The 19,352-nt window shown below is 28.3% G+C and overlaps 1 protein-coding gene across 3 annotated transcripts in view; it reads right to left on the bottom strand.

Annotated features, from left to right (window-relative positions):
• Window positions 1-19,352, bottom strand: part of LOC120635119 (double-stranded RNA-specific editase Adar) — a 69,653-nt gene that overhangs the window by 27,270 nt on the left and 23,031 nt on the right. For all 3 annotated transcript variants that reach the window (XM_039906042.1, XM_039906041.1, XM_039906044.1), the window contains 7 exons: window positions 10,504-10,636; window positions 9,430-9,541; window positions 7,378-7,464; window positions 6,207-6,273; window positions 4,864-5,035; window positions 3,406-3,508; window positions 2,064-2,215 (listed from right to left, as the gene is read on the bottom strand). In XM_039906042.1, coding sequence (XP_039761976.1) covers window positions 2,064-2,215; window positions 3,406-3,508; window positions 4,864-5,035; window positions 6,207-6,273; window positions 7,378-7,464; window positions 9,430-9,541; window positions 10,504-10,636 — 826 coding nt within the window. The remainder of the gene's footprint in view (window positions 1-2,063; window positions 2,216-3,405; window positions 3,509-4,863; window positions 5,036-6,206; window positions 6,274-7,377; window positions 7,465-9,429; window positions 9,542-10,503; window positions 10,637-19,352) is intronic.

Consider the following 19,352-nt stretch of genomic DNA (forward strand, 5'->3'; position numbering starts at 1 on the left):
GTTATAAATGGTGTAACTAACACTACTTTGTTTTATAAATATAGATAGATTCATTGTTCTTAGTTTATTTGCCTATATAAACGATATTGTACCATAATTTTACAATGTTTCTTGCAAATAAATTTTATTATTATTATAGAGGTAAAATAGTTATTGTCAACTGCTTAATGGATGATGTGACTGCTATTGTCCCTGTTCGAGAAACACTTCTAAAGTGGAGTGGTTTTTGATGCTTTAATATAAGTCGTGTACACGGATTCTGTATGTTCCTAATTCTATGCATGATGCATGTTTTTATTGTTGTATTATACAATATGCTCAGAAATATAAATCTTTTTTTATATTTTTAATCCACTACAAGTCAGCCCTTGACTGCAATCTCACCTGGTGGTAAGTGATGATGCAGTCTAAGATGGTAGCGGGCTAACCTGCTAGGGAGTATGGTAGTCATACCCCGAGTCGGTTTCTCCGCGACATCGCACCGGTAGGGTGGTAACTAGCCACGGTCAAAGCCTCCCACCATACCAGAACAGAGAAAATTCAGAAATTATAATTTCTAAATTGACCTGTTACTAAAATTCACAGCGCTCACCGTTGCGCCGGGGAGGTCATCACCGTCATTAGTGCCATAACAAATATTCTGTGTTAGGTTTTTTTTTTTTTTAGTTTAATGTTATTTTTCTTTTCCTTTATGAACCTATCATGCTTATTTTTTTAATACTCGCACAAATGTTTGAATTTAATCTTTGTGATTTGTCGCAATGAAGTTTCTCTATTCTATTCTAAATGTATGACAATCTTTCAAATTCAAAATAATATAAGCACTTTTGAAACGTCAAGTCTGTCTGTGTGTAGTGACTTTACCACCGGTTTGGAAGGCGGATTCTATAGAGAAGAAGCAGCAAGAAACTCAGCAGTTGCTCTTTTCCAACATCAAAAATTTACATTTTACATTTTAACATTCGTTTTTCTATCTTGAAAGAGAGAGATGAAAGCGGAGCCGGATGCTTCCAAGCAACCTTGTCATAAAGAAACTCATCAATTGTATAGTAACCTCACTGTAATAATAAAACATCTGGAAAAAAATATTCCGTAAAATAAAATACTTTCTCTTTATTTCTTTTGACACAAATAAATATCCATAATAGCCAATTGATATTCATACAAAACTTTTATTCCTCATAAAAGACTTTCATTGTGTGTTTTTGTTAATATCTTGTTTTACATTTCGCAGGGTCCGAGGGAAATACTTCCTGACAACGCATAGGCAATCCCCGTTCTCTATAGAATAGTTTAATAGACAATTTATTATTTAATGAAAAAAATAATAGTTTAATTTTTATATTATTTAATGTATTTTAGAAAGAAGAATGCCGGAATACGGTTTCGTTTGGTGAGAGACACATCAGAGGCTATGTGCGAATTCTTCCTTGTAAATAGCATGTAAATGAAGTATAGAATATAATTTTAATAAAGACTAATGTTGTTTTATTTCTATTGTATTATAACTCAACATGGCATATGAATAACTACATGCGTTGATGAAAAATTGTTGACCAGACCGTGAGTCAACTTGTTTGTATACTCATTGTGAGTACCGGCGCGCAAGCAAAACGGATCCAGCCGAACGCAGCCGTTCATTGTCCTATTGGGCGAATTGACTCACAAATTTCCCATTCGATTGACGACCTTACAGCATTTGTTGTCTTATAAACGTGACCTACCGAATACGACTCCAGAATTTACAAATTTTTAATTTCTGAAGGCGATTAGAGATATGAGTTAAATTCAACCCATATCTCTGTCAGGTTAGCCCGTTACCACTTTAGACTGCATCGTCACCCAACAGCACGTGAAACTGCAGTTGCAATGGATTAAAAAAAAAAAAAAAAAAATAGTCACCGATAGTGTGTCAACTTGTTTGTATACTCATTGAGAGTAGCGGCGCGCGAGCAGAGCGGATCCGGCCGAACGCGGAAGTTCATTGCCCCGTCGCGATAGTTGTCTACGGTATACAATATTATTTATTCCACTATATGTGTATGGTGCAGTGTACCACTCACCGGTACATGTGGTGCTGGTGCAGCAGCGAGCCCAGCACGAGCGAGTGCGGGTACACGGGGCGGAGCAGGCGGCCTAGGAGCGCGCCCTGGAGCCCCAGAACACACCAGCGCGCCATCTTGTCCGAGCAGGACATCGTGAGGAGCCGCTCGCCCTGTGTTGCATTTTTTTTAAATATATTTTTTTAATTTAAAATACATATAATATTTTCGGAACCGGCAGTTCGGAGGCGTGGCCTGCATCTGTATTGGTAATCCACTAAATAACATTACAGCCATAAAAAAGTATACAATTTGTTTGGATATCTTTGATTTTATGAGGATATTTTTTTGATGAAAATACATATATCTATACTTGTAATAAAGTCAAAGTCAAAAATATCTTTATTCAAGTAGGCCCACAGGTGGCACTTTTGATGCGTACATAAGAATTACACGGTAGTGAGATGATGGCGTATGTATAACCACATTCGTAGACTTAAAACTAAAGCTACGAGGGTTCCGAACGCGTCCCGGTCTAAGAAGAAGCCCACAACAAACTTAGCCGGGTGTTTTTTTTTTTTTTTTTTTGTTATCACCATCTCACAATGTCATTTTAAATTATTAGAAGAGCAACCTGGTTAGAGCAATAATTTACACCCAAGCTTTTTTATCGTTTACGTAGTCCTTTATACTATAATAGGACTTTTCGAAGCTTACGTTTCATACAAACTTTGAACTTTTTAAGAGACATCTCCAAGATGTCAATTGGTAGTTTATTGTAGAATTGTAATAGAACTGTAACTGGAAGATTTCCGTACATTTAATATATTTTGAAAATTTTGATCGGGGTACGCTTTATAATCGATACTGAGTCCTGATTAATATTCATTTTTATTGTTACATACGGAATACAAAAATTCAATCGTATAGCGTTGCGATGCGTCGCCAACAATCAGGTTTACCCTCGCCTATAGATGTTTCACATCAAAAAGTAAGCTTACAGAGAAGTCCTATTATAGTAATGACAAATGAGGACTACGCAATCGATAAAAAAGCTTGTGTGTGAATTATTGCTCTAACCAGGTTGCTCTTCTAATAATTTTAAATGACATTGTGAGATGGTGATAACAAAAAAAAACCCCGTCAAAGTATATTGTGGGCTTCTTCTTAGACCAGGACGCGTTTGGAACCCTCGTAGCTTTAGTTCTAAGTTTACGAATGCGGTTATCGCCATCATCTCACTACAGTGTACTTCTCTTGTAATGTACGCATCAAAAGTGTCACCTATGGGCCTACTTGAATAAAGATATTTTTGACTTTGACTTTGATGTTTCACATCAATAAGATAATGAGTTGATATTACCTGCAGCAGGCCGTCCCAAGTCTGCACCACATTGGAACTGTTCTTCACAGGTATAGTTCCTTCCCCCGACTCGATCTTGGTGCGGAGCTGGCCCCGCGCCAACCTGCCACGGAAACAAACGAAAGTTTAACTTTTTTTTTTGAAGTTATACTTCTTTTAGCGCGTCCTAAATGATGGATTAACTTTTTACGATGCACACAACTATAAGTTTTCGAACATCACGCTACTATTGGACGTTTGCCCTCGGTTTATCTTCCCCCGCAGCTTAATCGTCTCTCAGAGCACTGGCGCACAAGTGGAATTAATATCCAAATGTGTAATAATAGTGTTTTATATATTTTTTAAATTTACTAGAGCTACGGTTTTCAAGATGACCCCATTAAAGTTATCAAAATTAAACTTAAGTTTCTCTACTCCGCGAGAAGCAGGAGAATCTGAGTGGTGTAATTTATAATTTCTTCAATTCTTATACTCTACACCAAACAGATCTTCGGCATTGTACCCTCTACACAGGTTTCGCTCCGAAATACTATAAATATATTTTGGTGCCATAAATTGCGAATTGTATTTAAAAAAATGATTTCCCGCCAAAACACTGATTGGTTTGCATATGCACTCTTAGTGTCTCATGGATGGGTATCTAGTCAAATAAATTTATATTATAATAAATAAACTAACCTAGTTACTAACATAGTCTTAAGCAATTGTTTGTATTACTAACAAAATGGATGTAATATCTGGAATAAAGATTATTATTATTATTATTATTAAAACGCTAATTCCCACCAGGTACTAAGTTTTAAATTTTGCTTTATTTGATTAGCTTTTAGATTATCTAAATTAAGCATGCTGTGGTCGTTTCTAGAAGGTTTAAATCTCCTGTCTTTCTCTTGTATTTATGTTATTCTCATGATAACGTCATTGGTTGTTACCAGTTTAATAATCCAATTAAAAAAAAAAAAAACCCTCGCCGGGTCATTACCGCACTCGTGAGGACATAGGCGCATAAAAGTTATTCTGGTGTTCACATGAGGACGTCTGTGATTTCGCATGAATGCGTTTGTGATTAGGCATGAGCGTGTATTTGATTTGATATGAGTGTGTCTGTAATTTGGCAACGTTTTTTTTTTTAGTTTTTTTTATAAATAAATAAATATACTACGACAATACACACATCGCCATCTAGCCCCAAAGTAAGCGTAGTGTGTTATGGGTACTGAGATAGCTGATGAATATTTTTATGAATAACATACATAAATAATTATAATATACATATAAACACCCAGTCACTGAGAAGCAGTCTTGTTCATCACACAAATATTGTCCAGTTGTGGGAATCGAACCCACGGCCTTGGACTCGGAATGCAGGGTCGCTGCCCACTGCGCCAATCGGCTGGCCAGAGTGTGAATGTGATTTGACGTGCGGTTTTGCGGGATGGGTGTGTTTTAAAAACTTACCTGTTGGGATGTCGGTCAGGTTCCGGATTGTAGTTTTCGTGGGGACTGAATATTCGGCCGTCGCCGCACGGCGCCGTGCTCACGTACAGGTGTACTCGGCGGTCCTCTTTCATCTGATATCCCCCACCGGGGATCGGTTCTAATTCCGACTCGGGGATCATTTTCGTAGGATCTGGGGAAAAATGCACGGTGTCGAACGAATCTCTCCGCGTGTCTCTGTGTAATACATGACTTATGAGGAGTAAGACCTCGACTTCACTTTCGGAGCTGGACCACCTCTGACTTTTCTAAGTAATGTGCGTTTCAAGTAATTAAAATATCACTTGCTTCAACGGCGAAGGAAAACATCGTGAGGAAACCTGCATGCCTGAGAGAACTACGTAATGTTGTCAAAGGTGTGTGGAGTCCACCAATCCGCACTGGGCCAGCGTGGTGGACTACGGCGCTAACCCCTTCTCATTCAAAATTCAAAATTCAAAATTCATTTATTTCAAGTAGGCCTAATATAAGCACTTTTGAAACGTCAAGTATGCATGTTTGTGTGACTCTACCTCATTGTGGGAGGAGAGCCGTGCTATGTCGTGGGCCCATGTATAATGAGTGTAAGAGTCATTTTCGTATCTCTGTCATATCATATTCTCGTATATTCTCTGGTATCATTTTCGTTTGATCCAGGAAATTATACACAGTGGTGTTAAACGAATATCTGCAAGTTCTTCAGGTTTTTGTTTGGTACATGTCTGATGAGTGTGTGGACGTATTTTGGGTCCCTACTAAAAATCTTACTGCAGCAAAGTCAGTAAAGCTTTCCTGCGAGCTTGCTTTTTTACTGCGGGTAAAGATGCAACCAGCTCACCTATAAGAATAATTCTAATAGTTAGGGCACAGGTTTTGAGGTAACAAATAAAAAACACAAATAAAAATTAGCAATGTGTCATCTCTTGTTTCGAACGTGTCTCCTTTGAAAAAGTAGATCGAAACTGCAACGTTTCCTACTAGATGACGCTACAGTCGCTATAAGACTGATGTGAAAGGCATATACTAATTTCGGCATTGACGGTAGGAGAGACGTGGCTTAATTGGTGAAAGCCCTCAGGCCGCGATTGCCCGAGAGTCGCAGGTTCAAATCCTGTCGGTTCCGAAAATTTTTATATGCATTTTGAAATTTATAAAATTAATAATTCCTCCAAGTGTAGGTAAAAACACAAATAAAAATTATAAGAAAACAAACAGTATTGATTTATGAGTGCGAATGTGTTTCAGGAACAGAACTATTCAATGTTACAAAATGTATGAGTGCAAGTGTGCTTAATGTATCACTGTATGTAAAACTCGATAATTACCTTCAGCGTTCGCGTACAAGAGCAACTGCGAGTAGAGAAACCGCTGTAGGCAACGCCGGGCTACCACCTAGGGAAAAAAAGTACCCTTGGTAATATTATAAATGCGAAAGTGTTTTTTTTGTTCGTCCGCCCTAACCAAGCAATCAATCTACTGATTATTAGGGTAGAGTCAGTGGCGTGCATAGTGTCTATGCACAGGGTATGCAGATGATATAAAATGAAGAAAATCTCAGCACGACTTCTAAAAACCTTAAGGATAGGCATTGTAAGCGTTACCATTACGTATTTATAACTCGTAAGAGATATTTTCTTCATTTTATATCATCTGCATACCCTGCAGAGCTGTACGGTCAATATATAAACTTAAATCACGCGAATCCCTCCGTGAGAAGTTTAAAGAAATAGGCATACTTACTGTAGCTTCACAATATATTTATAACAATATAGTATTTGTAAGACAACATATTAGTCTTTATAAACAAAAAGTGGACATAAACAGTCGACTTACAAGAAATGGTCATAAATTAGTGACATCTGCATATCGTCTGCGAAAGGTGCAGAAGTCATTTGTTAGATTGAGTATACGCTTTTATAATATGATTCCTAAGGTAATTTTGGACCTACCAATGCATAAGTTTAAAGAATGTGTTAAAACACATTTATTACATCGAGGTTATTATACAATTGATGAGTTTCTTAATGACAAGGTTGCTTGGAAGCATCCGGCTCCGCTTTCAGCTCTCACAAGATAGAAAAACGAATGTTAAAATGCAAAATGTAAATTGTTGATGTTGGAAAAGAGCAACTGCTGAGTTTCTTGCCGGCTTCTTCTCGGTAGAATCTGCCTTTCGAAACGGTGGTAGAATCACTACAAACAGACAGACTTGACGTTTCAAAAGTGCTTATATTAGGCCTACTTGAAATAAATGAATTTTGATTTTTTTGAATTTTGTGCATACCCTCTCACGCCACTGGGTAGAGTTAACATCTGAAATGAAAACTTTGCGCGAAAATTGAAAATGTCGCGGACAAAACGGCCAAATTGACAGTGTAGCCTTCGCGAAATCTGTGATTAGAGAAGTCGGTAAACCTTATTAATGTTCAAACTTATAATTTAAATTAATAATGGTCTAATTTCGAGAAGGGGACTGGGGTGGGTTATCATAATCACCTCCGCGTGCCCGTCGTTGACAGCCTGTCCTCTCACTGATATGTGTTCACCGGACACGCATTTGGTGCCCGTCGCCACGGCTATCACCTGCGGGAGTGGAGGGTTATAAAAATCACGAATTCGCCATCGTGTGAACTTACCGGTAAAATATAATTAATCTATGTGTACTGTGTGTACGAGTATGTACACCAGTTAGAAGTTATACTTCTTTGGCGTAAAAGGATAAAAATCTTTTTATTTAAGCTAAAATTTTATATTTAAACTTATCTTAGTTTTAAGCTAAACTGTAATATTTTTTTGAAAGGCCTTAAAGGACTTGAATCCATCATGGTCGTAAAATAAATTAAAAAAAAAAATAGTATCTTTCTCATTCTAGAAAATTATATTGAAAAGTTTGTAGAAAAAACGACAAGAGAAGCAATAGAAAAAAGGTATTGAATACATTGAAAATTTTATCATAACGCGTTATCTAGTTAAATAAAGTATAATTAAATAACACAAAAAAAAATATTTCTACATAATTAAAGATATGGACGTAATAAACATATTTATATTTGGAATACTAATAGACTTTATTGGACAACCAAGTTACACTTAACATTAAAATTTGAGATTTTTTACAATTGAATCAATGAAACCACCGGAATGCTCCCGCAGACTTTGACAATTGAAAGTGTACAACCTTATAGCTAACTTCAGGGTGTCGGTTTTTTGTGACGGTGTGCGCGCGAATCGTCAAAAATTACTTGTTACGGTAATTTTATAAAGTGGGAAAATAATTAAACTTATGTTCATGACATTGAGTATTTTGATATAAATACGGGTGCATTTTGCAATTCAGTCCTACATGGGATCGAACGATGCATAGATACCTCTTGGTGTCTTAGTCGTTTATCATACTCTTATAATTTTTTCCTAACGCGCCAAACGAAGTATAGCTTCAATAATATAATCAATTATTTTCTCGATTATCGGTTACCGTTAGAATCTACTTATAAATAACAGACAATATATACTGTAACGAAACTGCTGCAAAGCAAGGTGCCGTGGCCAACATTTCGCCGCCATGAACTCGCTGTGATACAGTTTTAACTAGTTGGCGTTGGCGTAACTGGAACCTGGTCTTACTAACATTTTGTACATTCCTATATATTTACAATTACTAACCTCATTTATTATGTAAGCAGGTATTAATTTTAGGTTTAAAGGTCGCCGGTACTTATAAAACTGTGAAACCTGATGAAGGCACCAGCAACCAAATTTTATGTTTTAAGAAGTTTTGTTTATCCATACTAGTATTATAAATGTCAATGTAAGTTTGTTTGTTACGCTTTCACGTAAAAACTACTGAACCGATCCTAATGAAACTTTGTACACATATTCTTGGAAGTATTAGAAGTAATACACTTTTTATCCCGATATTAAGAGATAGAGCACAGAACTCCTCAGTGGACAGCAGCAAACCCCTCATTTAAGGCTTAGCAATACTGAATACATAATCGGTGCCACATTTATGAGGACTTCAGTGCTAGGATTAAATAAAAAATGTTAAAAATGTTCTTCGTTAACCTTTAGCATATGAATCAACTAACAATGCGATTTCGATTTTTCCTTTAACGATTACTATTCTTTGTAAGTGACAGAAGGAGCTAAGACTGATCAGGCAGTTATTTTAAGAAATTGTTACTATGTGAATTGAAAAATTACTTTTTAAAAACTACACTAGTTTTTTTTTATATAAGAATTGGTAACTAGAAATAAATCAAACGCAGACGAAGTCGCGGGCAACTGCTAGTTTTTAATAAATCTTAAACGCAATGATTTTTATATACTTAATCTAGAACTCTGCGTACAAACTATTTATGGACTAAATAAAGTTTATAAAGTTTATAAAAGCCATTTTTTTAGCAAATTAAAAAAGAAAAATAATTTGTTCACAGGCACCTGCGGCGAAACGTTCATACATATTTATTTTTATTACATTACTAGTAGGGCTCCTCGTAGATAATGTAATACGTCGATCGCTCGTTTCACATTTCAGAAGTACAGTACCTTGGCGGATTCGATGTTGTTCTCGACGGTGATCACGATGCCGGCTAACACTTTCCGCTTGGAGTGCACCAGGTCTCCGCGCATCAACTCGTTAAACTTCTCGTTCACTATCCTGAAATGATGAATGAATCAATAATACACTTTTATCGTGTGTGTTTTATGAGTGTAACCGTGATTCAAGTTGAGTGTTTCAGTGTTTTAGTAAATGAGTGCATGTGTGCTTATTAACTTTTATTAGTTCAGGGGATGCCTTAGGTTATATGAATGAGTTGTGTCACGTAGGGACGTTAATTAAACACCTAAGTTCACATACTAGTTTATATGATGCGCGTGAGCACCGTTACGAGCGAGCGACGAACAACCGACGCTCAGTACTCTTGTTACACTTTACATGGTATTATAATGACAATGTTAGAAGGTTTGAACATATTATATAATATATATCCACTGAAATAATAACATACAGAATCCTCATTCAGCCCTTTTTATAGAATAACAGGAAGAAGGGTCAGAAGAGGGAGAAAATGAAGATGTGTAAGAAAAGCAGAAAAAAAAAGAGCTTAAAGCCAGGCAAGAGAAAGAAGGAGCCGAACAGGAGGCAAAAAAGAGGAAAAGGAAGAAGATGAAGAATCTGATTAAGCAGATGAAAGGGAAATAGATACAGAATAAGCAGAAGAACAGGAATAAGGGTTAGAAGAGGGGGAAACCGAAGATGTGTAAGAAAAGCAGAAGAAGAAAGACCTTAAAGAAGTCAGGCAAAAGGAAGAAGGAGCCGAACGGGGTGAAAAAAGAGGAAGATGAAGAATCAGATCAAGCAGATGAAGGGGTAATAGATACAGAAGAAAGGAAGATTAAGCTGTAGAACAGGAAGAAGGGTCAGAAGAGGGGGAAACCGAAGATGTGTAAGAAAAGCAGAAGAAGAAAGACCTTAAAGAAGCCAGGCAAAAGGAAGAAGGAGAACAAGGGAAGGAAGAATATGAAGAGTCAGATCAAGCAGATGGAGGGGAAGTGGATGCAGACGCAAGGAAGATTAAGCAGAAGGAGGATCAGATCAGACTACGGCGGTGCGCTCACTTGGCGACGTGGTCCGCCAGCAGCTGCGGCAGTGCATCGGCGGGCGCGAGCTCTGCGCCCAGCACGCCGCGCTCGCACAGCTCGCCCAGCGCCGCGCGCGCCGTGGCCAGCTTGGCCAGCTTCTTGCTGGACCCTGCGCGCCGCCACACCGCATTACTCTTTGCACTACCTGTCCGACGCGCTCGCTGGCACGCGGACCTTATTACATCCACGTAAGGCTCATAATCCAAGATAACAGTAGTCATTTTTATTTTTCCTCATAACTTTACACATATTAGCATATATATATATATATTAGTATATATATATTTATTTATTTTTATTTATCAGATAAAACAACTAAATAAAATGGTTAGTATAAAAGAACCGAAGAAACCGCAGAGGTTTGTCCTCGGTGCCTATCTGCAACGATTACCTAAGGGTGTTCATTAGAAGAATAAAACCAGCTGTGGGAAAAACATACTGCTACATTGGAGAACGTGTAAACGTAAGCGTGTGAATTTTAATTTTTAATATTAGTAAGTAACAAAATAAATGAATATAAACTATACGAGATACAAAGGAGTCAGCCAACTAATTTCGCTATAAAGTATCCAAAAGTAGTAATTTCGCTATAGAGTTTACGCTCAATGTTTTTAATATTAAAATTTTGGATCAACGTTGAAGGTAGTACGTTCATGAATCGCGGAACCAAAAGAAAAATATGAAGCTTAAAATATATAAACATCAGGAGAAATTGACTGCTGTAAAGGGCGGGAAACTTCGCATATAGCGGACGCGGCCCCCCAAACACTCCTATATACTTAAGTACATTATATACTCAAATACATTATATACTAAAGTACATTATTTACTTATGTACATTATATACATAAATACATTATATACTTAAATACATTATATAATTAAATACGTTATATACTTATTAACATTATATACTTAAGTACATTATTTTATTAGATACATTATTTACTTATGTACATAATATACTTTAATACATTATTTACTTATTTACATTATATACTTAAATATATTATATACTTACTTACATGATATACTTTAGTACATTATATACCTAAGTACATTATTTTATTAAATACATTATATACTTAAGTACATTATATACTTAAGTAAATAATATACAAATGTACATTATATACTTGAATACATTATATACTTAAGTGCATTATATACTTAAGTGCATTATATACTTAAGTACATGATATACTTAAGTACATTATTTACTTTAGTACATTATTTACTTATGTACATTATATACTTAAATACATTATATACTTAAGTACATTATTAACCTTAGTATATTATTTACTTATGTACATTATATACTTAAATACATTATATACTTAAGTACATTATTTACTTATGTACATCATATACTTAAATACATTTTATACTTGAATACATTATATACTTCAATACATTATATACTTAAGTACATTATATACTGAAATACATTATATACCTAAGTACATTATTTTATTAAATACATTATATACTTAAGTACATTATATACTTGAATACATTATATACTTAAGTACATTATATACTTAAATACATTATATACATAAGTACATTATTTTATTAAATACATTATTTACTTATGTAAATTATATACTTAAATACATTATATACTTAAATACATTATATACTTAAGTACATTATATACTTAAATACATTATATACCTAAGTACATTATTTACTTATGTACATTATATACTTAAATACATTATTTACTAATGTACATTATATACTAAAATACATTATATACTTCAATACATTATATACTTAAGTACATTATATACTGAAATACATTATATACCTAAGTACATTATTTTATTAAATACATTATATACTTAAGTACATTATATACTTGAGTACATTATATACTTAAGTACATTATATACTTAAATACATTATATACCTAAGTACATTATTTTATTAAATACATTATTTACTTATGTAATTTATATACTTAAATACATTATATACATTATTTACTAATGTACATTATATACTTAAATACATTATATACTTAAGTACATTATTTACTTTTGTAAATTATATACTTAAATAAATTATATACTTAAATACATTATATACTTAAATACATAATATACTTATTTACATTATATACCTAATACATATGTACTTAAGTGCATTATTTACTTAAGTACATTATTTACTTATGTACATTATATACTTTAGTACATTATTTACCTTAGTACATTATTTTCTTATGTACATTATATACTTAAATACATTATATACTAAAGTACATTATTTACTTATGTACATTATATACATAAATAGATTATATACTTAAGTACATTATTTACTTATATACATTATATACTTAAATACATAATATACTTAAATACATTATATACATAAGTACATTATTTACTTCAGTACATTATTTACTTATGTACATTGTATACTTATTTAAATTGTATACTTAAATACGTTATTTACTTATGTACATTATATACATAAATAAATTATATTCTTAAGTACATTATATACTTAAAGAAATTATTTACTTATGTACATAATATACTTAAATACATTATATACTTAAATACATAATATACTTAAATACATTATATACTTAAATACATTATATACTTAAGTACATTATTTACTTATGTACATCATATACTTAAATACATTTTAGACTTAAATACATTATATACTTCAGTACATTATATACTTAAGTACATTATATACTTAAATACATTATTTACTTATGTACATTATATACTTAAGTACATTATTTACTTATGTACATTATATACTTATGTACATTATATACTTAAATACATTATATACTTAAGTACATTATTTACTAAAGTACATTATTTACTTATGTACATCATATACTTAAATACATTTTAGACTTAAATACATTATATACTTCAGTACATTATATACTTAAGTACATTATATACTTAAATACATTATATACCTAAGTACATTATTTTATTAAATACATTATTTACTTATGTACATTATATACTTAAGTACATTATTTACTTATGTACATCATATACTTAAATACATTTTAGACTTAAATACATTATTTACTTAAATACATTATATACCTAAGTACATTATTTTAATAAATACATTATTTACTTATGTACATTATATACTTAAGTACATTATTTACTTATGTACATTATATACTTAAATACATTATATACTTAAGTACATTATTTACTAAAGTACATTATTTACTTATGTACATTATATACTTAAATACATTATTTACTAATGTACATTATATACTAAAATACATTATATACTTAAGTACATAATATACTTAAATACATTATATACTTAATAACATTATATACTTAAGTACATAATATACTTAAATACATTATATACTTAATAACATTATATACTTAAATACATTATTTACTTATGTACATTATATACTTAAGTACATTATTTACTTCAGTACATTATATACTTAAGTACATTATATACTTAAATACATTATTTACTTATGTACATTATATACTAAAATACATTATATACTTAAATACATTATATACTTAATAATATTATATACTTAAGTACATAATATACTTAAATACATTATATACTTACTAACATTATATACTTAAATACATTATTTACTTATGTACATTTTATACTTAAGTACATTATTTACTTCAGTACATTATATACTTAAGTACATTATATACTTAAATACATTATATACCTAAGTACATTATTTACTTATGTACATTATATACTTAAATACATTATTTACTAATGTACATTATATACTAAAATACATTATATACTTAAATACATTATATACTTAAGAACATAATATACTTAAATACATTATATACTTAAATACATTATATACTTAAGTACATAATATACTTAAATACATTATATACTTAATAACATTATATACTTAAATACATTATTTACTTATGTACATTATATACCTGAGTACATTATTTTATTAAATACATTATTTACTTATGTACATAATATACTTAAATACATTATATACTTAAGTACATTATTTACTAAAGTACATTATTTACTTATGTACATTATATACTTAAATACATTATTTACTAATGTACATTATATACTAAAATACATTATATACTTAAATACATTATATACTTAAGTACATAATATACTGAAATACATTATATACTTAATAACATTATATACTTAAGTACATAATATACTTAAATACATTATATACTTAATAACATTATATACTTAAATACATTATTTACTTATGTACATTATATACTTAAGTACATTATTTACTTTATTACATTATTTACTTATGCACATTATATACTTAAATACATTATATACTTAAGAACATTATTTACTTATGTACATTATATACTTAAATACATTATATACTTAATAACATTATATACTTAAGTACATAATATACTTAAATACATTATATACTTAATAACATTATATACTTAAATACATTATTTACTTATGTACATTATATACTTAAGTACATTATTTACTTCAGTACATTATATACTTAAGTACATTATATACTTAAATACATTATTTACTTATGTACATTATATACTAAAATACATTATATACTTAAATACATTATATACTTAATAATATTATATACTTAAGTACATAATATACTTAAATACATTATATACTTAATAACATTATATACTTAAATACATTATTTACTTATGTACATTTTATACTTAAGTACATTATTTACTTCAGTACATTATATACTTAAGTACATTATATACTTAAATACATTATATACCTAAGTACATTATTTACTTATGTACATTATATACTTAAATACATTATTTACTAATGTACATTATATACTAAAATACATTATATACTTAAATACATTATATACTTAAGAACATAATATACTTAAATACATTATATACTTAAATACATTATATACTTAAGTACATAATATACTTAAATACATTATATACTTAATAACATTATATACTTAAATACATTATTTACTTATGTACATTATATACCTGAGTACATTATTTTATTAAATACATTATTTACTTATGTACATAATATACTTAAATACATTATATACTTAAGTACATTATTTACTAAAGTACATTATTTACTTATGTACATTATATACTTAAATACATTATTTACTAATGTACATTATATACTAAAATACATTATATACTTAAATACATTATATACTTAAGTACATAATATACTGAAATACATTATATACTTAATAACATTATATACTTAAGTACATAATATACTTAAATACATTATATACTTAATAACATTATATACTTAAATACATTATTTACTTATGTACATTATATACTTAAGTACATTATTTACTTTATTACATTATTTACTTATGCACATTATATACTTAAATACATTATATACTTAAGAACATTATTTACTTATGTACATTATATACTTAAATACATTATATACCTAAGTACATTATATACTTAAATACATTATATACTTAAGTACATTATATACTAATGTACATTATATACTTAAGTAAATAATATACTAATGTACATTATATACTTGAATACATTATATACTTAAGTGCTTTATATACTTAAGTGCATTATATACTTAAATACATTATATACCTAAGTACATTATATACTTAAATACATTATATACTTAAGTACATTATTTACTTTATTAAATTATTTACTTATGTACATTATATACTTAAAATACATTATATACTTAAGTACATTATTTACTTATGTACATTATATACTTAAATACATTATTTACTTATGTACATTATTCACTTAAATATTATATATACTTAAGTACATTATTTACTTATGTACATTATATACTTAAGTACATTATTTACTTTATAACATTATTTACTTATGCACATTATATACTTAAATACATTATATACTTAAGAACATTATTTACTTATGTACATTATATACTTAAATACATTATATACCTAAGTACATTATATACTTAAATACATTATATACTTAAGTACATTATATACTAATGTACATTATATACTTAAGTAAATAATATACTAATGTACATTATATACTTGAATACATTATATACTTAAGTGCATTATATACTTAAGTGCATTATATACTTAAATACATTATATACCTAAGTACATTATATACTTAAATACATTATATACTTAAGTACATTATTTACTTTATTAAATTATTTACTTATGTACATTATATACTTAAAATACATTATATACTTAAGTACATTATTTACTTATGTACATTATATACTTAAATACATTATTTACTAATGTACATTATATACTAAAATACATTATATACTTAAATACATTATAAACTAAAGTACATTATATACTTAAGTACATAATATACTTAAATACATTATATACTTAAATACATTATATACTTAAGTACATTATTTACTTTTGTACATTATATACTTAAATACATTATATACTTAAATACATAATATACTTAAATACATTATATACTAAAGTACATTATTTACTTTAGTACATTATTTACTCATGTACATTGTATACTTATTTACATTGTATACTTAAATACATTATATACTTACTTACATGATATACTTAAGTTCATTATATACTTAAGTACATTATTTACTAAAGTACATTATTTACTTATGTACATTATATACTTAAATACATAATATACTAAAGTACTTTATTTACTTATGTACATTATATACTTAAATACATTATTTACTAATGTACATTATATACTAAAATACATTATATACTTAAATACATTATAAACTAAAGTACATTATATACTTAAGTACATAATATACTTAAATACATTATATACTTAAATACATTATATACTTAAGTACATTATTTACTTTTGTACATTATATACTTAAATAAATTATATACTTAAATACATTATATACTTAAATACATAATATACTTATTTACATTATATACCTAATACATATGTACTTAAGTGCATTATTTACTTAAGTACATTATTTACTTATGTACATTATATACTTTAGTACATTATTTACCTTAGTACATTATTTTCTTATGTACATTATATACTTTAATACATTATATTCTAAAGTACATTATTTACTTATGTACATTATATACATAAATAGATTATATACTTAAGTACATTATTTACTTATATACATTATATACTTAAATACATAATATACTTAAATACATTATATACTTAAGTACATTATTTACTTCAGTACATTATTTACTTATGTACATTGTATACTTATTTAAATTGTATACTTAAATACGTTATTTACTTATGTACATTATATACATAAATAAATTATATTCTTAAGTACATTATATACTTAAAGAAATTATTTACTTATGTACATAATATACTTAAATACATAATATACTTAAATACATAATATACTTAAATACATTATATACTTGAATACATTATATACTTAAATACATTATATACTTAGGTGCATTATATACTTAAGTGCATTATATACTTAAGTACATTATATACTTAAGTACATTATATACTTAAATGCATTATATACTTAAATACATTATATACTAAAGTACATTTTTTAATTATGTACATTATATACTTAAATACATTATATTCTTAAGTACATTATTTTATTAAAAACATTATATACTTAAGTTCATTATTTTATATAATACATTATTTACTTGTGTACATAATATACTTAAATACATTATTTACTTATGTACATTATTCACTTAAATATTATATATACTTAAGTACATTATTTACTCATGTACATTATATACTTAAATACATTATATACTAAAGTACATTATTTACTTATGTACATTATATACTTTAATACATTATATCCTTAAGTACATTATTTTATTAAATACATTATATACTTAAGTACATTATTTACTAAAGTACATTATTTACTTATGTACATTATATACTTAAATACATTATATACTAAAGTACATTATTTACTTATGTACATTATATACATAAATAGATTATATACTTAAGTACATTATTTACTTATGTACATTATATACTTAAATACATAATATACTTAAATACATTATATACTTAAGTACATTATTTACTAAAGTACATTATTTACTTTAGTACATTATTTACTTATGCACATTAAATACTTAAATACATTATATACTTCAGTACATTATTTACTTATGTACATAGTATACTTAATTACATTGTATACTTAAATACGTTATTTACTTATGTACATTATATACATAAATACATTATATTCTTAAGTACATTATATACTTAAATAAATAATTTACTTATGTACATAATATACTTAAATACATTATATACTTAAATACATAATATTCTTAAATACATAATATACTTAAATTCATTATATACTTTAATACATTATATACTTGAATACATTATATACTTAAATACATTATATACTTAAGTGCATTATATACTTAAGTGCATTATATACTTAAGTACATTATTTACTTTAGTACATTATTATTTATGTACATTATATACTTAAATACATTATATACTTAAATACATTATATACTTAAGTACATTATTTACTAAAGTACATTATTTACCTTAATACATTATTTTCTTATGTACATTATATACTTAAATACATTATATACTTAAATAAATTATATACTTATGTACATTATATACTTAAATACATTATATACTTAAGTACATTATTTACTTTAGTACATTATATACTTAAATGCATTATATACTTAAATTCATTATATACTAAAGTACATTATTTACTTATGTACATTATTTTATTAAATACATTTTATA

The sequence above is a fragment of the Pararge aegeria genome, chromosome 26, assembly GCF_905163445.1.
Source record: "Pararge aegeria chromosome 26, ilParAegt1.1, whole genome shotgun sequence".
In the NCBI taxonomy this organism is placed as follows: Eukaryota; Metazoa; Arthropoda; class Insecta; order Lepidoptera; family Nymphalidae; genus Pararge; species Pararge aegeria.